This window comes from Amborella trichopoda, chromosome 1 (assembly GCF_054954075.1).
Source record: "Amborella trichopoda isolate Santa Cruz 75 chromosome 1, AtrichopodaSantaCruz75HAP2 v2.0, whole genome shotgun sequence".
In the NCBI taxonomy this organism is placed as follows: Eukaryota; Viridiplantae; Streptophyta; class Magnoliopsida; order Amborellales; family Amborellaceae; genus Amborella; species Amborella trichopoda.
In genome coordinates this window covers 43,121,298-43,143,912 of record NC_142336.1, presented here as the reverse complement: position 1 = coordinate 43,143,912, position 22,615 = coordinate 43,121,298, and the positions used below count along the sequence as shown (strand labels likewise).

Here is a 22,615-nt window from a genome sequence, read left to right as displayed (position 1 = left end):
AGCACTTAAATGGTATTTCCCTTATATTTTAAGTTTTTTGGAGGTCGTTGAGACCAGTTTTAATTGGACCAGATATCTCATTTACTTAATGACCAATCCAATTGATGCTTCGAATTCATACAATGGTCATTGAAAAAATGAAAGATGGACAATGCCATCTAGCCAAGTATATATGATTGAAAAAATCCTTTTTTTTTATTCATCCTGGCTAAAACATTTACGAGTGTCAAAAATCACAACTAAACCCTAATACAATCTAGGATCTTAATACTTTACAATCAAATAAAAATAATATTCATAAAGAATTAAGACATATAGAACCATTAGAATAACTGAGTACCTTGCTTCATGGATTTTGTACACCTCACATCAGGCCTTCTCTACTGATGGTACATGGAATCTTGATCCTAATTTTGTCTCACAATTTGGGAAGCCTAGGCATAATCCATCGAGAGCATGGCATGTGATAGAAGAAACAAAAACTCAAAGTAGAAGCTCAAGTAATACATCAATAGTTGGGGCTGGGGCTAGGGCATGGCCCCTTGGGCTTTCTCTACACAATGTAATTTAAAACACTACATTTGAAGAAAACAAAAGAGTGAGAGTGTGGGGCATACCTACTGAGGTCGAGAGATAGAGAGAGGGAGGGGCTTTCACAAGTGTTGATAATGTACCTCCATAAAGAATATTTATAGAGAAAAGGCTAAGGTGTCAGGGTCTAGGGTTGTATCATCATTGTAAGATTTAATCTTTATCGTAGATTTTGGAAACATGTTGGTTGAAGAGATCTTAGCCCTTCCATCTTTTAGATCAACCATCATGAATAAAGAAATGAACTAGAACCATTATCCTTCAGCTTCCATAGACTCTATTATCATTAATATTGTATAGAGAAAATATTAAAATTTACTTTTTTCTTCTTATCAATCTCTACACTTTGTACTTTTAAAACAACCATCGTTGATTTGAAACACTTTCTTAATATTTCAAAACCAGGCTTGCTTCACAAGCCCTCTCTGCAGCCCCATTGCCAAGCCAACCAAATCTTGGCCTCCCTCTTTGCAATTTTCCCTCTCTCAGTCTCTCGGAGTCTCGGGCTATCCCTCTATCAGTTCGAGCCTCAGCCTTTGCTCTGCAACTCTTGGAGTCTCGGTCCTAGCCTCTGCTTTGCAATCCTCATCGGAATACACAGGTCCTGGCCGGAAAAAACAGAGAGGAATACTCAGTTTCAGTCATAGTTGGTTTTTCTTTCTAGTTCAGGGGTTGATTTCTCTCTCTAGTTCAGGGGTTTTGAGAGCTTTCTTGATTTGAGTTTCTCAATTTTTGAAACCTTAGTTTCTATCTCTAGATTAGATATTTTGAGGGTTTGTTTTTTTGTTGATAGGTTTTGTGAGGAAGAATGAAGCCACAGTTGGTTTGGACGAATACCAAAGACCCTGTGAGACATGATTTGAACGAGATTGCTTTCCCTTCTTCTTTGCCTGATACTCCTCGTATCAAAAAGAGAATAAAATTGATAGAAGGCTTCGATCTCTTAATGCCCCAAAAACCATTTCCCGCTTAGATATTTTATCATTTATTTTCCTTTTTAGAGAATAAAATTTGGGGATGGGTTTCAGTTTCTGAACCTCAGTTATGGGTCGGGTATCGGTACAGGTGCGGGTCTGGTTCTCGAGTGCAAAGTATTATCTCGAGTATCAGTATGGGTATGCTAACTTTGGATCCACTGTGTCCAGGTACACATGGTACATTACGGGTCCGAGTCTGGGTCCAGCGGGACCCAACCCATACCCGACCTATTGCCAACACTAGCTCCCATCAATTGGCCCCCACATCTTCAAATAAATTTTAGATTAATAAAATTGATTTTACATAAAATCAATAAATATTTTATCTATGAAATAAATAAATCTAGAAAAATAATTTTAGCTTATTTAAAAAATAAATTTTTAATAAAGTAAAATATCCAGAGAGATCTAAAAATCCATTTTATTAATTTAAAATATAAATAAAATGTAATTAAACATATTAAAATAAGTTTGATGGGAATTTGATTAGGAATATCACAAATGTAATGAAGACTCCATCCCTTCTAGAAAGTGTATCTCTTCATCATTTTTTCAAATTGACTCAACAGTTTTGATGACCTACAACGCACCGCATGGGTTCATGCTTGAACTATCAAAGTCAACCAATAAATAAAGAAGACACGATCGTAACCCATGAATTACAAGTTCCTCTCCAAAGACAAGTCCATGCCCTACTCTAACACAATACCTCATGGGTCCTTTTAACACATCCTAGTGCTACAAGAAGACATTTCTTTGGCATGTACATGACACATACTCTCCCAGAGAGCCACTTTCCGAATGACTATTTAGTGTACATGTCGTACAATGGTAATGATGAGAATTTGACATTTGTTCTCTTTGACCAACTACCGCACATAGGGGTCACACCCAATCCCATGGCCAACCACTTTGGACATAACTCCTACCTCATCAAGGGATAACTCAGTATCGAAACCCTTATCGATTGTCCACACCCAAGGCTATAGGTTTTATACATCGTCTTGAGCTAAGCTAGTCGAAACTCAAGTAAATCACAACTTTAGTTATGCCTCACGGACCACCCTAGACTACACTCCCATTGGGGCTATCACATCTTTATAATCGTAGTTTTACATACCCTCATGAGGCCTTTAAATGGCCATATAAACCCGACAGAAAACGCCGGTATCTAACAAATAATATTTTGCCAAACATTTATATGCCAAAAATGGATGGTGGTCGCCATAGTCCATCAAGATCACCAGAAGAAAAAAATAACAGAACATTGAGATCATCGCCATCCAATAAAATGGACTGCGATTGAGAGGGCACGGCAGAATATGGCATGGGGTGCTTCCATCTTTTTGTTCCTCTGTCAATCTTGAATTTGTTGGATTTTTTAAGTGAGACTGGAAATAGCTAATGACTTGTAATAGCAGTGTAAAATCGAATCGGAACGGTTAACCAGTCTTGAGTCTAAGAGCAGTTCGAACCGGAACCGGACTAACCGGGGCGGTTAACCGGACTAACCGATCAAGTAGATTTTTTTTAAAAATACAAAAATAAAAAACCCTCAAAACATTCTAAAAAATAAAAAAATAGAAAAACTTAGATTAGACTATATATAAGTCATTTTCCTTTTTTCTTTTCATCTTCCAGACTCGTCATGTATTACCCATTTTGATCAAGTTGCCTCATTTGCATCATAAGAGGCAAACAATTCATATTAATCATTTTGATCAAGTTGCATCATAAGGGGCAGACGGGCAGACAATTCATGGCTTCAATAGAGCAATAGAAAATTCTTACAAATTCACAAGACTTCTACAGTAATTCCATATATTATCACTGTAGCAATAGAAAATTCTTGCAAATTCACAAGACTTCTACAGTAATTCCATAGATTCTCACTTAATAGCAATAGAAAATTCTTGCAAATTCACAAGACTTCTATAGTAATTACCTAGATTCTCACTTAATAACAGTCAGTAATGTTGACGTATAAAATCTAGCCTAATAAAATGTTATATAACGAGATCGTAACTGTTCCAAAGTCCAAACTAGCGTGAATATTTTGATACTATTCATTCAACACAAACTCATTCTACATCTCCACACTGAAGAAGAAAGTAGAACAAAAAAACATGCTTTTATAAAGAAAATATATAACATTACAAGCAATCCAACAAGCTCACCAAAAATATTTAACATTTAAAAGAAAGAAATATTTTTTTCTCATATTCATAAAAAAACATCTTTCTGTAAAAAAGAAAAAAAAGTAACATTAAAAACAATCCAACAAGCTCGTCAAAAATATATAACATTAAACTCATATTCATCACAAAAAGTCATTTTTGTAAAAAAAATATATAACATTAAAAACAATCCAACAAGCTCACCAAAAATATATAAAATTAAAAAGAAAGAATCTATTTTTTCTCATATTCATCATAAATAATATATTTTTATAAAAAAAAACATAATTTTATTAAGAAACAAATATTTTTTTAAGAACCCTAAAATCGAGCCAAAGAACACAGATTATTTAGAGTCAAAATCAACCCCACATCTTTCATTTTTTGAACAAATTGACAAAAGGATATGATATATACTTAAATCACAATTAAAATGCCCCAAATATCATGAAGATCAATTCTCAGTAGATCATTCTTTAAAAAATGGTGGATATTTCACTTCCCGCAATTTTCAAAACAAAAACACACCAAAAACAAATTCATATAAATAAATATACTGAATGATAAATCAACATACCTAATGTATTCAATTTATGAAGCCTTGATGATCAAAATTAACCGATCAATTCAATAAAAAACGATCAATGCATAGATTAAAAATCAATTTTTTTTTCTTCGAACACAGTTCTTCGGGCAGCAGCATTATCAATCGAAATCAACCTCCAAAATTCATCTTTTTCAACAAATCGAAATAGAAAAAAGTTTAAAGATTCAATAATGAATCGAAGTCCTCCATTTCCATGCATATTCATATGTTAATGAAAGCTCGTATTGACAAAATGGCAACAATTTCAAAAATCCGCGTTGCAAAACGTGAATCACAGGTTCTGTTCAAAATAACAGCCTATGTGTGAAATAACAGCCGTTATTTAATAAAATACCGTTATGTCCGACATATAATCTGTTATATCAAAAAACCGGATCGCTTAGTAGAAACCGGCTGATTTTGATGTAAAACCGCCGGTTCGAACTCGAACTTGCCTGTTTTGGTGCTCATTTTTTTTGGAGGTCCCCGAATTTTTAGTAGTACCCCAAAACCGGCCTTAACCGGAATCCGTACCTTACCGGTGCCGATCTAACCGGCTGGTTTTACGAACATTGGTTCCAGTGATGCAAAGAGTGTTTGCTAATCTATGGCTTTGATGGGGTTTACGGACTCCCTTTAAATCGTCTTTTGTAACCTTGTTTGAATTTGTTCAATGGCTTTTGTTTAGAACTAGCTCCCAGTTTCTCAAGAACAGTCTTTGCAAGAAATCAAAGGTGCTTCCATGCACTTTGGGTAAAAATGTGATGGTGTTAAAAACATAAACCTCGATTCAGCTTCCTTAATGCGTGATTCTGCTTCCCAAGAGACAAATTTCAACATAATTTTATACAATTAAATAGGAAATGAATTATTTCCATTTCTCATTCTTTCAGAGTGTTTCCAAAACTGTAAGGGGCTCAACGGAGAGAGTTGATCTCCTCTGTTAACCATAGCTTGGGTTTTGACCGTCTGTGAAGAGTGATAAACCATTTCAATTGGAGCTGTCCCCTTCCATTATTGCTTTACAATTTCACTGCTTACAGAGGCACAGTTGTTGTCTGGCAAATGGCCGCAGCAGAAAGGAACTAAACTGTTTTAATGTTAAAGAAACAAATTGATTTACAGAATGAAACAACAGGTGGAACAAAAATATTTTGGGGGCTTAGTCAATATTTACACAAAATGCATCAGCAGAGCGTATACTCGCACTCATTCAATCGGGTAAGTATCTCCTCACAACTAGGCCTTTCCTCTGGCTCTGCCCAACAGTCTGCAAAAGTTACGCATAGATATTTTAAGACTTGACCATTCTATACAAGCATTCTTGCTATTGATAACAATCTTTAAACAAAAACACGCATATCTCTCTCTCTCACACACACACAAACACACATATAGCTCTCTCTCTCTCTCTCTCTCTCACACACACACATGTTTGTGCATGTGGCACTCTGGATTGCTCTGGGATTATAAGATTGGCTAAGGCCCAAAAAACAGTTATTTTTTGAATAAGAAGGTAAATGCCACAGTGAGGTTCTAGACGTCAGCTGTCCATCAATCCAAGGGTTATATTGATCCCAGTTGCCTCACGTTTTCAAACAGGAATGGGTAAAAAGAGTACATAGTAAACCTTTCACCAACCTGAAACTACTGAATAGGTGATTTCTACTTTTCAACACCAATTTTGGATCTTAATTTGGTTTTCACTTCCATAATAAACTTTTCCTTCAAAACCAGCCAGTTCATTCCAACTTCTTGAACAAGCCTATCCAAGTTTTAAAGTAAAACAGGTTGGCTCAAGGGATATGTAAGAAACTAATGGCCTGGTTTCAAAAACATTGTCATACAGTAATTTATAGTGGTAAGGTTTTAAACCTGAAATTAGCTTGCCCAAGGGACCTTCCGGTATCTCCAGCCGCACTCCTTCATGTGCAACTGCATAAATTACCTGAAAAGAAGAGACACCATTATCACTCAATACTTTTCTTTAAAAGAGAAAATGTGTATTATAGTCCATTTGTCCATAATATAAGGTAATCCAAGGCTCAAAGCTACATCAACCATGAGTTCCCAATTACATAAGAGTTGGAGATTAACTGTACCCAAGTGAATAACGCCATATGCCCCACGTCCCAGTTAATATCCAACCAACCAACAGCAGGAACTAACCATGGATGCCAGCTGGAATACCTTGTACCATTGCTAGTGGACTATAATACAACCTTCCCTTCATACAAAATTAACTCAGAAACAAGTTTCCTCTTTAAGAGAAATCTGAGAGCACACACTTGCATCGGAGGGACTCCTTCCCAAGGCCTCCTTAAGGTGCAAAGCTCCCACATTATTACTCCGAGGCTAAAAACATCGCACTTCTCTGTAAAGGGCTCGTTGCGAATGAGCTCAGGAGCCATCCACTCTGGGGTGCCTGCAGAAGAGGAGTCTCTCATGGGCACCTGAGTCATTACCCTTGAGAGACCAAGATCACATATCTTGACAGTCCAATGCTTATTGACCAGGCAGTTTGCACTTTTCAGGTCACGATGTGCTATTGTCATCCTATGTATGCACATCAACCCCCTTCATGACCAGCACAAACCACCATCAGGTTTACATTATAACAAACAGTCCATACTTGATCATCAGAAATAGTCCATAGTAGCAAAATTAAATCATGCAGTGCTGCTAGAAAGAAAAAGGTGACTGCAATCATAGAGCCATAGAGCCATTGTGAGCATGTTCAGTTCAAATATCAGTTTTGTTCACATCTGGGAGAAAAGAAACAAAAAGCAGAGAGGAAAAAGGAGGTACAATACTCCGTGTAGGACACAAATACACACCTGTAAACATTGACATTTCAGGCAGTAAAGGTCAGCCAGATTTAAAGTCTGAAACCATTAAATAATATTGGTTACTGCTAGAAAGAAAAGGTGACCGCAATCATAGAGCCATAGAGCCATTGTGAACATATTAGGTTCAATTATCAGTTTTGGTCACATCTGGGAGAAAAGAAACAAAAAGCAGAGTGAAAAAAGGAGGTACAATACTCCGTGTGGGACTCAAATACTCATATCTGTAACAGACATTTCAGGCAGTAAAGGTCAGCCAGATTTAAAGCCTGAAACCATTAAATATTAATGACATGACACGAAGCAATTTCAGCAGGCTCAGAAAATTTTAAGCACACAGTAAGTCTTAAAACAGGGGATATCACACAAAATTTACGGACAACTGGACATCTTTATGCGAGGACTACAGAGATATAGAATACAGTAATACAATGATGAACACATATGTATCTATATATGTATACATACGTGTAGTGTTAGATCCTAGTAAAAATAGAAAGTTAAAGAGAAAAATAAAATATAAGCAAGGGAAATTCCATTGCATAATAAAAAGGTACCAAGCCACCGAAACAAGGCACAATGTCCTACTGAAAAATTATTTTTGCCTTGGTTGCCATCAAAATATCAATCCATATAGATTTTCAAAGTTCAACCATCCTTATACAAAAAAAAAAGTCTTGATCCTGTAGTGAATACTTAGTAAGCAAGCAAAACTATCACAAAGATTTCGTCTCAAAGGATAACAACAGGTGTTTGAGAACTGTAAAGTGCCCATGCAGGGAATCCAGGTAAGAGGGGTTGATATCATGGTAACTTGGAATGACAAAACGCATAGCAAGGTCAAAAAATAACTCCTGGCAAAACCCAGGCGGTTGGAGTTTTTTTGTTTTGCTTTGTTTTTGGGTTTTTTTCTTTGGGTGGGGGAGGTTTGTTCGAGTGGTTTTATGGGCAACAAGGAGCCCTGACAACAATATATGCATACATGTGCACTACGAATGCATATATTAGCTTCATTTATGTATATTGAAGTGTTTATTCTTATTTTAATACATAAACAGGCAAATATATGCACCTTAATGCCGTAAATGCATTGAAATCATTGAGTCACATATCAAAATTATAATAAACCAGTATCCACTTGTAATGTAAGATTAAATTAACTAAGAGTAAAAATCCAAAAGATATAATGTTTATATTTACATATCCATAAAGTAATAAAGGGGGTGTTTGACTGTGAAAGAGGGGGCTGCCAAAGCGTCCTCTTCCACGAAATATGGAAGCCATCCCTTCCATGGACGGCTTCCTATTTTGATGCTATTTTTAAACCCCCATGGAATGCCATGCTCCCATCTATCAGTTTCCACAGGAGTGAAACGAACATGGGACTGGGATTGGTGGAACTTGGGTCTTCCATTATGCAAAAGTTCTGCCCAAAAGAAACATGCCTAAGACAACTCAAATACTGAATAGCTGGAACGAAATACAAGTCCACAACCTCAAGTCCAAAATTCATAGACTCAGATCTCCATATGCATTCCAAAATCCAAAGTTCCAATTTCTAAACCACAATATTGTGAAAGTCATGAAAGTAAATCGATACAAAATGAATTCAAGAAGAAATTAGTTTTCTACTTCAAAAAAAAAAAAGTAAGGTTTATAATAATTTCTAAAATCTCTCAAAAATTTGTAATATCAAAAAAAATAATTCATAAATCCAATGTTTTGATTCTTTTTTTTTTTTTTTTTCTTTTTTTTTTTTCTGGTGGGGGAAGAACCAGTCTTGAACCAACTTTGAGGGGTGTAGAATATCCCACCTCCCACATTCTTTTATTTCCCTTCAGAGGGAGAAATGGACCAAAATACCCATTGCCTGAGGGCATTTTCCGCAGAGTGCCCAGGCCCCCTAGGCGGCATGGGGCTAGGCACCATTGGCAGACTGGTTTTTTTCAACAGTGAGGCATAGATCAAGTGATGGTGAACGATCTCATTCCTTCCATACAAATGACCCATTATATCCCTTATGCAACTGCATAATTAAAAGATTAACTAATGACAAAACTGCCCAATAACACAAATTGACAAATGTACCATTTGCAAGTTGGAAATTACAGTTGGGAACATGACTCAAATTGAATAATTAATCAAACCTTAAAAAGAAACATCTGCAGTGCTTGTCAAATTCATTGATATCACCCAACAGTTAATTCTTATAGAATGCACATAATATCACATCTCTGGAACTTGTCATTGGAAAATTAATATATATTTTGATTCCACAACTAGTTGCTCTCAATATTTGTCCATAAAGTATCGCGACTCTGCCCCCCTCTCTAAAATCAAACAACCCCCTGCTCCCATAAAAAGCCCATGGAATCGCCCAAGTTAAATAAAAAGGTCGTTTAACCCCCTCACATTTTTCATTGTCCAAATTACAAAATTTACCGTTCTTTTCTTTTTTCTAATAATTTTAATATAAATTCGACTTTGTGATGCCTCTTTTAACTTACTTGTGAGGTTCAAGGGATGAGAAAGAGATAAGTACTTAGGGAAGGCTGCTAGAGAGAGAGAGGGAGGAAGAGGTCCACTAGTGAGGATGAAAGAGAACGAGAATGAGAGCTTTTTTAGGATATAGATAACAGGGTGATTAAGATAAAAAGAAGGGTAAATTCTGTAATTTGGACAATGAAAAAGATAAGGAGGGGATTAAGCGTCCTTTTTTATTTAACTTTATAGGGATTTTATGGGATATTTATAGGACAAGGAGGTTATTTGGGATTATAGTTTTAGAGAGGAGAGTTTATGTCTTTTTCCCAAAAATAAAAGAGGAAAACCTATAACAATTGACTCAATGGATGAGCATAAACTTCAGTAATGATGATAAAATGGACGATGCAAGCATCAATTTACAGTAATGCTATATTAGATAAGTGAGACAATTTGAGCTTAGAACCTTTAAAGATAAATTCACCATTGGAGGAGTGGGAGCCAGAGAAATGTCATGAAGAGCATTTTGAATGGAATTGCCTAATAATCAAATACAGATTGGCAACTAGGCGCACAAGTGGCATCGAATAAGGAAAACCAGGCGGCTTCTTAAGTTTGAACACAGTAACCAAACATTTTTTGCAAAAAAAATTGTACACCCTTCCATAGCTGCCATAACCATCATTAAATCTCACAGAAACCAATTTACCCATGAGGATGACATCACGAGATCACATATTGCTTATGACAATGAACAAAGGAACGAACTAGAAGATACATTGGTGCATGTGGACAGACCTGCATATGTCACGAAGCATCTTTAATCTTCTGCGCCAACTAATCTTTTTACTCTGGCCACTCATATGGATTAGGTAATATAGTGAACCCATTTCCATATATTCAGTAACCATTGACAAGTGAGGAGGCTTTGTGCATGCACCAAGGAATAATATAACTGCAAAAAGTCAAATTTAATAGTTCAGAATGCAATGAGGAGAAACTTGTTTTCCCTAGGAAATGCAAATAGCATCACGCATCATCTGCACATTAAGTTCCAGCAGCAACAAGATTTCGCAAAAAGATTGGACTTGATGGTCAAATGCAAATATCAGCTTTTATTCTTAGATGTGATTGCAAACACATGGTTCTATTTGTATCCCAGAAAAACAACAAATAAAAACATTCCTCTTTGTAGAAACACTAATTAGGAGCCATCATTTTTGCTAGCACCTACAAGTCACAAGTTAAAAAGGGAACCCACGATGGTAACTTTCAAATCATGAAGATGAAGATGTAGAGCAATACCATTTGGATGCCGTAGGCGACTGGCAAGGGGCACAAATACGAAAGTCAGATTGTGTAAGGATCCCCAACACAAAAAATTTAAAAAGAAAGGATGAAGAAGCTCTCCAAAGTGATTCATAATTAATTTATCACTAATATATACCTAAGGAGTGATATTTCATTGCAGAAATCTTCCATGTTCTCAGCAGTCAAGTCCTGCTCCAAAAAGATCTTAATTGCAACATCTGTCCCATTCCATATACCACGAAACACTTCTCCAAAGAACCCTAGAAAAGAAACCAGGAAACCAACAACAATAACCTTGTCAAACTATCCAATGAAGAAGACTATCTCAATTTTCAAGCCAACCAAAGTGATCAAATTATCAGGAAACTAAACTAGCACATTCAACTTCATATTACAAACCACATTATCATAACAAGAACATTTCAAACTTGGGGAAAAAAATAAATTTCTGACAGCAGAAAGGCCATAACACTATTGGTCACCCTTCATGAATGTAGAAATTATTTGCTATTTTTTGAATTAGAATTATTCTGGCTGAGGAAAAACACTATGTTGATGCATGACGAGTATTTTCATTTGCAACCACATATGGTCTCACAGGATTCAATCACTCATGCGCCCATCATAATTTTTTTTTTAGAAACGTGACTCTCACTGTTAAAATGTTAATGGGTATCACGTGCCACATTCTCTAACTAATGATCAATGGTGGGAAATTCACATATACACATTAACAATATAACGCTGAACATGTTGTCCTTATCAGGTGAGACACATGTATGGTTCCATAGTACTGAGATTTTCATCTTACTAAGAAACTCATACTTTGTTTGAAGCTCTGCTCTGTTTAGTCAAGATCTAGCTTGGTAAACTGTGCAGTTTCTTCATTTTCATAAAGTTTGACTTAAGAATAATTTTCATTCAAATAACCACTATTGTTTTAAATCCAATGTGCACCCAAGACAGACAGAAAACCAACTACATTCTAACAAGAGAAGATACAAAGACATGATAGAAAGTACAAAAGGCTCATACATCTCACCACACATTTGATTGATGGATATATATATCTTAAAATTGGACAATAACTTTAGATGTCCCAAGACTACCAGAACTGGGAGCTGAAAGTTTCTTCTACGAATGTCTAGCTAGGATAACGAAATTAGGATGGCTATGAGAACAATCATCATCATCACCATCATCATTTGAGCCTTATCCTAATTATTTGGGGTCGTCTACACCAATTGTGTTCCACCATTCTGCTCTATCAAGAGTCATACCTTTAATCAGATCATAGGTCACCATATCTCTTCTCACTACTTTCATCCATGCACTTTTGGGCATTTCCCTTGTCCTTTTAAAGTCTTCCACTTGAACCAAATAGCCTCTCCTAACTGGTGTTGTTCTAGGTCAACATTGCACATGGCCAGACCACCTAAGTCTGCTCGCTCATCTTATTGCCTATTAGAGCCGCCCCTAAGTTCCCTCGGATGTATTCATTCCGAATTCTGTCCTTTCTTGTCTTGTTACTCATCCATATCAACATCCTCATCTTAGCTACACTTATATTTTGACCGCCCAACATTCCGTCCCGTAAAGCATAGCTGGCCTTACAACCATCCTATAGAACTTCACCTTATGTTCCATTGGTATGCGACAATTGCATGTGACTCTGGAAGCACATCTCAACTTTGTTCACACAACTCTAATTCTATACGTGATGTCTTGTTCAGTCTCCCCATTCTCATAAATTATTAACCCAGGATATCGAAAATAATCTCTTTTAATTACTTCTTGGCCATCGATCTTAACTAATTCCTAACTTTTACTTCTATTGTTATTAAAATTACTCTATATATTGTCTTAGTTTGGCTAATTCTATCTTTTGATTCTAAAGCATTCCTCCATATTCTAACTTTGTGTTAACCCATCTCTACTCTCATCAATCAAAACCATGCCATCTGTAAACAACATACACCATAATATCTCATCCTATAGATACCTAGTTAACTTATCTATAACCAAAACAAAGAGATATGAGTTCAAAGCTAACCCCTGATGTTGGTTTACTGTCACTCAAAACTCACTTGTCTCTCCACTAGTTGTCTGCACACTAGTTAGCGCTCCCTCATACATATCTCTCACTATATCAATAGATCCTCTAGACACTCTTTTCTTTTCCAACAACCACCAAATTAACTATTTAAGTACCCTATCATATACTTTCTCTAAATCAGTAAAGGCCATGTGGAAGTCTTTTCCCTTCTCCGTAAGCTTCTCAATCAATTGCAAAAGTAGGAAAATAGCCACAATTGCCGGCCTCCTTAGTATAAAATTGAATTGATTTTCTAATACACTCTTTTCATATCGTAGTCATTGCTCAATCACTCTTTCCCACAACTTCATAGTGTGGCTCATAAGTTTGATCCCTTGATAGTTTGTACAATTCTATTCGTCTCATTTGTTCTTGTAAACAGGTACCATAATACTTTTTCTCCATTCATTTGGCATTTTCTTTGTTCTCAAAATCTTGTTGAATATCTTGGTGAACCAGGATATGCTAATCTCTCCCAGGCACTTCCAAATTTGTATTGGAATATCATTTGGTCCTAAAGCCTTTCCTATCTTCAATTTGATCAAAGCTTCTATCACTTTCAGATATCCTAATCCTACGAATGTATCTGTGACCTCCGACCTCATTTATGTCAAAAGCTCCTAAAGATGTGCTCCTATAGTGGTCGTAATTTCGCAATTTTTGAAAATAATTTCTCCACCTTTCGTTGATCTCGTCATCTTTTAGCAAGACCCTCTAATCCTCATGCTTTATGTATTTAACATGATCTAGATCCCTATACTTCCTCTTTCATTTTTGCTAGTTTGAAGACATCTTTTTCAACCTTCTCTTATCCCCAATTTATTATATAGATCATGATTAGCCTTAAATTTCACCTTATAATCTTCTTAGCGTTCTTCTTGGAATTTTATACTCTTCTAAGTTTTGTTTGTTTATAATCGAGTGCCAGGCTTTGTAAAATGATCGGTTTTCGCTCATCGCCTTTTGAATTTCATCACTCTACTACTAAATTTCCTTATCTGAATGTCTTTTCCCTCTAGAATCTCCTAAAACTTCTTTTGCCACTTTATTAATACGATCAGCTATCTCATCTCACATAACATTAACTTTGTCCTCAGTATTTTATTTTCTTTCTTTTATCAATTTATTCCTAAACAAGTCTATTTCCTCCCTTTTAATTTCTACCACCAGATTCTTGGGCACCTATTAATTTCACTCCTCTTCCATCTCTTTATGCAAATATCCATAACCATGTGCCTATTTGCATGGACAAACTCTCTCCTGGTATAATCTTAGGATTTTTACAAGATGGTCAATCTATCTTCTTAACTAGAAAGAAGTCTATTTGGCATTTATATTCTCTACTTTTATAAGTTATTAAACGTTCATCTCGCTTGTTTTTTTTTAATATAATGTTCACTACATGTATTATAATTAAAATATAATGTTACAAATAGGCAACCCACAAAGGGTGCTCTATACAAAACCCCGAGGGTTAAAGAGGTGCTAAACAATTAAAGATAGGAGAGATAGACAAAGGAGAGAACGAATATATTAGAAGGGGCACCAACTATTAAGACGCCAAAGTAGGATTTGAAAGGGCACCCTCCTCAGCCAAAAAACCTGCCACCGTATTAGCTTCAATAAAGATGTGGGTGGTCCAGGACATCCTGATACCACTACAGAGGTGTGAAATTTCTTCGAATATGTAGACTGAATGCCATGGCCAGGGAGAGAGATTGGAGGCCCAAGAGAATGTTTTGGAGGAGGACATCAAGAAACTGCCATCATAACAGCTGAAGAGACCACCAATACCTGAAGGACCTGGGTTGCTAAGGGAGCAACCATCAAAATTGAGCTTAATAGCACCTTGTTTAGGGGGGCTCCATAAAGAGGCCCCAGAGATGGAAGGTGATGAAACTTGCAAGAGATTTCGCCAACTGACTTGAAAGTCAATGACAGAGAAACCCTTGAAAAGATTATGATTTGTGGCCCAAAAGTTTACAAGGTTCTTAATTTTGTCGAGCAAAGATGCAACTGTGGATCTTTCTCCCTTGAAAATTCTATTATTTCTATCGAGCCGAATGACCCAAAGCGTAACTGAGATTGAGGCCTTCCAGAGCAGTATCCCTGCCTTTGGCCAAGGGGTAGAGAAAGGCCAAAAAGAGTTGGGGGATGGATCTGCGAGTGACCTAGGAATACTCGAAGAGTTTAAGAAGGGCAGTCCACAAGGCACAGGCGAACTAACAGTGTAAAATCAAGTGAGCATTGGACTCCTCATCTTCCATACACCTGGCACATCTATTAGGGCAAGACATACCTCTTCTCTGGATTTGATCAATGGTTAGCACCCTTTCGTGAATGGCGATCCAGTAAAAGACTTGAATTCTCGGTAGAAGGATATGGAGCCATGATTTGGATGCAAGGGGGAAGATAGAAGACGGGATTGAGGTTCCAGGTGAAGATGCAAAAGAAAGAGAACACCATGAAGGTGCCCAAAGCAGCATGAGCCCATATGACTATCTTCTCCAGAGTTAGGGAGGAAAACAGAATGAAGCAAACCAGGCAGCTCAATGAACTCCTCAAGTTCGTGGTCAATTAGAGGTCTTCTGAATATTGGTGACCAAGATCTTGTCGCCCTTATGGAAGGGAAATTTTCTACCACTGTGGAGCAGGCATCAGTAGCCAGAAGGAAGAGATTAGGAAACTGTTCCCTGAGAGGGTTGTTGCCTATCCAGTTGTCAAGCTAGAAATTTTCCTTAGTCCCCCCGTCGAGCTAAAGTGGATATGTTGAAGGAAGGAGTCTCAGCATCGAAGCACAGATCGCTTAAAACTAGAGGTGGGCCCAGTCGATCGGCACTATGGGGTCCATAGATGGTTTCCATGGCAGTACCTCCACAGGTGATTCGGTTGAGTGGCAAACCTCCACCACCACTTTCTCAAGAGGGCAGTGCTGTGAGTTCTGAGGTTCCGAATCCACAAAACCCCCTGAGTTATAGAGAGGCACAGTTTGGGCCATAACATCAGCTGATATTTGTGACCATGTTCTCTAGCCCAAAAACATTTCCGCATCAATCTTTCCAATTGTGTAGCCACTGCTGCAGGGATGTGAAATAGGGACATCTGAAACACTGGGGTATTGGCAAGTGCGGCCATGATAAGCATGAGCCTACCTGCCTTGGATAGAAACCTACCCTTCCAACCAGCGAATCTATGGTCAAACTTATCAATGATGTGGCTCCATTGTGAGAACTGCAGGTTTCCGAGGCAAAGTGGAAGGCCCAGATAAGTCAAGGGCAGTTCCTCCACTGAGCATCCCCATCTATAGGCTACTAGGGATGGCAGAGTGTGGATCCCCATCATCCTAGACTTGGTGAGGTTCACCTTGAAATCTGTTACCATCTCAAAACAATTGAGGAAGAGTATTAAGTTGTTGACCTAGTGATCCGAAGGGTCGCAAAAGACAAGGGTGTCATTTGCATAAGGAAGGTGTGAGATTATTGGGCCAAGATTGCTGGATTTGAATCCTTTCAAGAATCCTAGAGATGGAGTTGCTGAAGACCTCGGCCAAGATGGCAAACAAAAAGAGCGATAGAGGGTCGCCTTGGCAAAGATTTTTAGCGGCTGAGAAGTAGCCTTTTGGGGTCCCATTTATAAGCACCGAGAATACAGGGTTGGGGATACAGCCCTTGATCCAACTTCTCCAATTAGGTCCGAAGGCCATCCACCTAAGAGTATCGTAGAGGACCGACCATTCTACATGGTCGTAGGCTTTTTTCTAGTCAAGTTTAACGATAAGACCTAGAGACTTTGATATGGATCGAGAGTGAATACACTCATGGACTATTAAAGCACCATCCAGAATTTGCCAGCCTCTTACAAAGGCCTCATAGGTGGAGGAGATGACCCGGCTGAGCACAGCCCTGAGTCTCGAGGCAAGCACTTTAGAGAGCAGTTTGTAGGAGCTATTTACTAAGCTGACAGGCCTGAAGCCCTTGATCTCCTATGCCCCTTCAATTTTTGGGACAAGGATCAAGAATGTAGCATTCATGGCTTTGTTTATCACCCCTTTAGAGTAGAATTCAGAGCAAAAGTCCAAGACATCAGTTCGAATGGAGTCCCAAAATGATTTGAAGAAGGCCATAGGTTACCCATCAGGGCCTGGGGCTCGGTCAAGGCTAAGATCGTTTAAGACTGCAAGGATTTCGTCCTCAAAGAACACATGTTTCAGCCACAAAGCTTCCTCATGAGGTAGAGAACGAAAAGCAAGGTCATGCATGAAAGGTCTTGGGCCAATGGGGGCAGTACAGAGCTTGGAGAAGAAGGTCATGTAGTCCTGTTCTATCAGTTGGGGTTGATCGAAAATCAGGTTGTCTACTTTCAAGTGAGAGATGGCATTTTCTCTCCTTCTGCAATTTGCTATCTTATGAAAGTAGCCCGTGTTCAAATCGCCCAACTTTAAGCATTTGACTGTGGCTATCTGAGACAAAACAACTTCCTCCTTGAGGAGAATAAGATGGTACTCATATTTGTCCTTGGAACACAGATCCCTTTCGGCGAGAGAGAGATGCCCCACCTCCTCCTGTTGGTCCCACTGCTGAATAGAATGAAGAAGAGCATCCTTCTGGGGTTTGAAGTTACCAAGTGTTGCGATTTCCAGATTTTCAGCGAAGATTTGAGTAGCTATAGCTTCTTTTGAAATTGGAAACAAGCCCATCACTTTACCACAAATTGATAAGAGTCCCAGCAGGAATGGACAAGGTTTGCGAAATTTGATTCGTGGAGCCACCTTATTTCGAATAAAAAAGGCATTGGGCCCCCAACAATAGCCTGGGTGTCAAGGAAGATAGGGCAGTGGTCCAAACTTGTTTTAGGCAGAACCAAGGAGTGGGAACTTGGGAAGTTTTGGTCCCAGTCAAGGGATATGAGGTAGCGATCGAGTTTGGAAAGGGAGGGAGAGTGATTTGACTAGGTGAATTGGGCACCTTCAAGAGGTATGTCAAGTAGATGGTTTTGGAAGACAAAGTCCGACAAATGGACCATTGCTGGGAAGAGTGCATGGTTGGAGTTACGGTCGTGGGACCATTGGGTTACATTGAAATCCCCCCCTAGGCACCAGGTGGACGGGATTGAGGAAGCCACATATTGTAACTCCGCCCGAAACGATGGCCTAGGGTAGTCAGGGTTGGGACCATATACCGTTGCGCATTTCCATTGTAGTCCATCTGACAGCCTGGAGAAAAATACCATAAATGAAAATTAGCTGATCAAAGAGATTGAAATGGAGTGAACTGTGGGTCCCAGAAAACCCATATTCCTCCCGATGCCCCTACAGCTTTAAGGGCGACCCAACTGCAGGGCTTATGTCCCCAGATTTGGTAAATATGAGGGAGGATGGAAGCTGGGAGTTTGGTCTCAATCAAAGCAAGAAGGGAAAGGGAATATTTGGCGCAAAGGTCTCTGATAGCTCTGCTTTTCTAAGTTGGGCCCAGGCCACAAACATTCCACATGGGGATCATCAAATAAGGAAAGGTTGGAAGGGTCATTGGGCCTAGTGAGGTGTCTTGAAATGGAGTTGGCCGAGGGGCTCTGGTTAGGGAAAGGCTTGAGAGAGGGAGGCTTGTCGTAATTAACCCTGAAGGCCATAAGATTGGATACTTTGCATTTTCCTTTGATCTTGGCTTTAAAAGAAGATTTCGCTCTAGAATCTCCTAAGGCCATTGAATTTGAAACCCATTACTTTTAAAACCTCAAGAGAATCTCCTTAAGCACAGTCCAGGTTATATACAAAAGTGGTGTCCACCAATGGCACTGATGTATTCTTGGAGATGTATTAAGACCCCCGAGAGGAGTCGATGAAAGCCATAGGAAGAGAAGTGTTGGCCAAAGTAAGGTTGGGATCGAACCAAGAGGCAGAGAAGATCCAACAGGAACAGTAGTAAGGGCAGTCTGTTTAGATGGGGAAGCCATCAATTCAGAGCAAGGTAATATGGTGATTGGAGTGGGGGAGAGACTTAAGGGGGATAGGATCAAGGGTTGGAGGGTCGGGGAAGACGAAAAGGGTTTTGAAGGAGGCCTGCTGCGACGAGCAGCCGAGAAGAGGCGGAAAAGGCTCTAGAGAATCCATCAGCAAAAGGGGGATGCATGCAAGAAATTCAAAGCAGGTTCGGGGGATCCTGGATCCTTGTTGGGTGGTGGTTAATATCAAGGCGAAAGAGACCGGGGAGGGAAGGGGTACAAAAACCAGTTGTGAGCAGCAAATGTGTGGGTGGGGTGACCGAAGGTTAGGGGCCAGAGGGGAAAGGGATGTAGACGGAGGCAAGGGCAAGACAGATAGAGAATGACCATGTGGGGATTGCGAAGGGGTATTTGGGGGGTTCAATACAGGATGGGAGAATGAATGGTCTGAAGAGGAGGGATGGGGATGGGGAGAGAGACGGGCTGGGGAGACGAGGGTGGGAAAAGGAAAATAACTTGGGGGTAATCAGGAAAGAGGGTGGACGGGTTTCAGAGGCTGGGGTTCTAGCGATGAGTGTAGGAGATGCCAAGGATGAGGGTACTGAAGAGAGAGGGGAGGAGGAGGGAGAGCCAACACACCGAGTAGAGTTGCAGAAGTGATTAGCCTCCGTCATTGCTGTGGTACCAGATTGTTGGTCTTCGATCACAAGAAGAGATTGGGAAGGGGTCAGAGGAAGAGAGAAGCAACCTTTCTTGGGGCATGAAGGCATACGATTGCCAATAGAGAAGGCAGAGGATTGGTTGAGGGGGACGTGGCCACAAGGTTTGGCAGGGGCGAGAGGGCCGATGGAGGCAGATGTGGGAACTCAAGGTGAGACACATGATTAACACAACTTTTGGCTGGGGGAGAAAAGCCACCTGTCGATTCAAGATTGGGGGAGGGGGAAGCCATCTGTCCTATCAACGCTGGGATCCAGCTGGATGCAGTGGAGAGGTGTGCTGACTACGTAGTGCACAAATGCATGTGGACTACGGGGAGGTCAACGCATGGCTACATAAAGCTAACGGGGTTGCTGGCAACTGCAGGGATAGGGTTTGGTTGGAGGTCGACACGTGGCTGCATAAAGCAGCCCGCTATGATGACCTCTGCAGGGGATGGGATTTGAGGAGCCGAGGGTGAGAGGTTGTTGGGAAATGTGGGAAGACGTGCTCGAAGAGTCTCTGGATTCTTTCGATGTGTGAGCCGATGGTTCCGATATGCTCTAGGTGGGCGTTTGCTGTTGACTGTAGTCCAACCAGAGTGTCGTACGAAACTACTACTGTGCTCCATTGCCTTTTAACCCATCACATAATCTACGTGATCTGGGCCAATGGTGGGCCAATGGTGGGGATGTCTCAGACAAAGAAAACTGAACCCAAAAACTACGCCATCCGCCTTTAGCCAAAGGAAATTTGAAATAAGGGAAGTGATTTGGGACTCGATTAGAAGGCAGATAGGTAATGGGGAGCGAGGTGGTTGCATTCCAACACCCTATAATAAAATTTCCACAGGCCTCTCCTATTTTTCCAAAGGTGTCTATCCTCCTTGCATGGAGGGGAATGTGGGAGAGATGGATAGCCAGACCTTTTGGGGTTCTGCAGCACCCATTTCTTTGCTCCATCTAGCGAGAGAGCCACCTCATGGAAGAGAGGGCTTTTCTGCTTGAGAGCTCTGCGAAAGGATTCCTCTAAGGGGAAAGAGAAGAGGAGGTCCGCCGAGGATATTTTCTGACACAAAAGCTCCGAGACATCCCAACTTTCTATTGCCCACCGTTGAATCCCCTTGACATCATTTCTTTGGGGGTGGGAGTGCCCAACAAACGATAGATGCAGAGCATTTTCAAGGAAAGCAGCATGAGGTCCTCCCACCATGATGGAAATATGAAGCTGAGTGGGGTAGTGAGATGGAGAGGGAAGTCAACGAGGAGTGAGGAAAGTAAGGGGGTGGCGTGAGCCCGAGGGTCACAAGAGGGGAGGGAGATGGCGGAAGCCCGGGGTTACATAAGGAGAGGGAAACAAATCCTTCTAGGGCCGTTGAAGATGGGAGTAATTTCATAAAGAGGGGGAAATGATGGACCAGCACGAGATTTAGCAGAGAGAGAGAAAAATGAGGAAGCCAGACGAGTGAGAGGATATAGAGGAGTGAGGTGAGGGTGTTTGGAAGAGGGTGATGCAGAATGAAGGGGAGCCATCACTTTCTTGTTCATCTCGCTTTTTAAAGCAGGTGCTTGCTATTGCTAGGACGACAACCATAGCAAAATCAAGAATAAGAAAACACATCTAAATTCTTTCCCCATATCCATATCCTCCATGTAACCGTTTGTATCATGCACTATTTTTTCCTATAGGACCATTTAAGTCTCGTCCTAAAGAACTCTGTCATGGCCGGTCATGTTGGTCCTAAGCCCAAAGCAGGAGGAAGGTTGTGCAAAGCTGGGCAAGTGAAACTTTAGCACATCTATTTTCATGAATCCTGATCCAATATTATGAGAACAATAATAGATAAATAATAAATAAAAGAGGATGGCTATGAGCCTACCTAAGGGGGCGACTCAATGCAAGTAACTAGTTAGTAATTATCCATGTGAAAGTGAAATAAGTCCTAGTTCATAAAGTAAGAAACAGAAACAAGCTGTAATTCTATTTAGCAACTCACCGGACCACATAAGACTTGATATTCTAAGTGTTCAACTCTTACCAATTTAGCAAATTTTTAGATGTTTATTTTAATTTCAAATATTTCCCTAGATTCAAAACATATTTGACTTCATCCAAGTATGCATGTTTGCCACAACAAACTCACTAGAGCATTCTATCCAAAAAAGAAAAAATAAAAAATTCACCAAAGCAATGATCATCCAAGAAGAAAATGGGAGAAACCTATACCATTTAATCACCTTTATCCATTGCTCATTTCACTTGTCTATCATTTTCTTCATGCCAATACGTTCATGGACTTATTCTACTCACAAGAAAAGGTCATGTGAACAACATACTATGACCATTGTACCATGTGTACCGTCCGACATTTAATTGACACAACAGGAGGACAAGAGTCTCTCTGAAGGCATGGGACAATGAAACGACATTATTTACCTTCTTATACCTTGCCCGACATTTATCCTTAATTGATTACTCTTTTCCTCACTTAAAGAAAGGAGTTGCCTTACGATCTGGTCAATGAGCAAAGCCAGTGGCAGTAGTGTCACAGCAAAGGAGGCTTGAGGGGGTGATAAAGGGAGAAAATGAGAGGCATATTCTGATCACCCTTTCTCCCAGAGTTGTTAAGGCAAAGAAAATGTAATCCCTATAATATTTATGTGTCGCTTCAACATATGTCGAAATGCTTTTATGCCCTGCCTCATTTTTCATGACTTTTGTTATGACAACAGAATGATTGAAGGCTTGAGATGTTGCACTAAGTTCTTAAATATGAGGTACAATGTGAACCATGAGGGTGTCCTTAGCATCGAAGGATACAACATTTTTTATTTCAAAAGCCATTGCTCGGTTAGTCCATGTTCCTCGTTTCATCATATAGTCATCATCAGCATTAGAGCCTTATCCCAACT

The 22,615-nt window shown here is 39.6% G+C and overlaps 1 protein-coding gene across 25 annotated transcripts in view; it reads right to left on the bottom strand.

Annotated features, from left to right (window-relative positions):
- Positions 1-5,315: 5,315 nt before the first annotated feature.
- LOC18442125 (uncharacterized) overlaps positions 5,316-22,615 on the bottom strand; it is a 90,872-nt gene continuing 73,572 nt past the window's right edge. For 15 of the 25 annotated variants that reach the window (XR_016055255.1, XR_016055253.1, XR_016055268.1 and 12 more), the window contains 6 exons: positions 11,109-11,232; positions 10,967-10,986; positions 10,460-10,616; positions 6,620-6,908; positions 6,207-6,279; positions 5,316-5,601 (listed from right to left, as the gene is read on the bottom strand). Coding sequence is in view for 12 of the 25 variants with exons in the window: in XM_088866307.1 (XP_088722433.1) it covers positions 5,519-5,601; positions 6,207-6,279; positions 6,620-6,908; positions 10,460-10,616; positions 10,967-10,986; positions 11,109-11,232 (746 nt within the window). In the remaining 13 variants the exon portion in view is untranslated. Of the gene's footprint in view, positions 5,602-6,206; positions 6,280-6,619; positions 6,909-7,103; positions 7,217-10,459; positions 10,617-10,966; positions 10,987-11,108; positions 11,233-22,615 lie in introns of those variants that run through there. The other 10 variants (XR_016055279.1, XR_016055258.1, XR_016055260.1 and 7 more) reach the window with 3 other exon arrangements.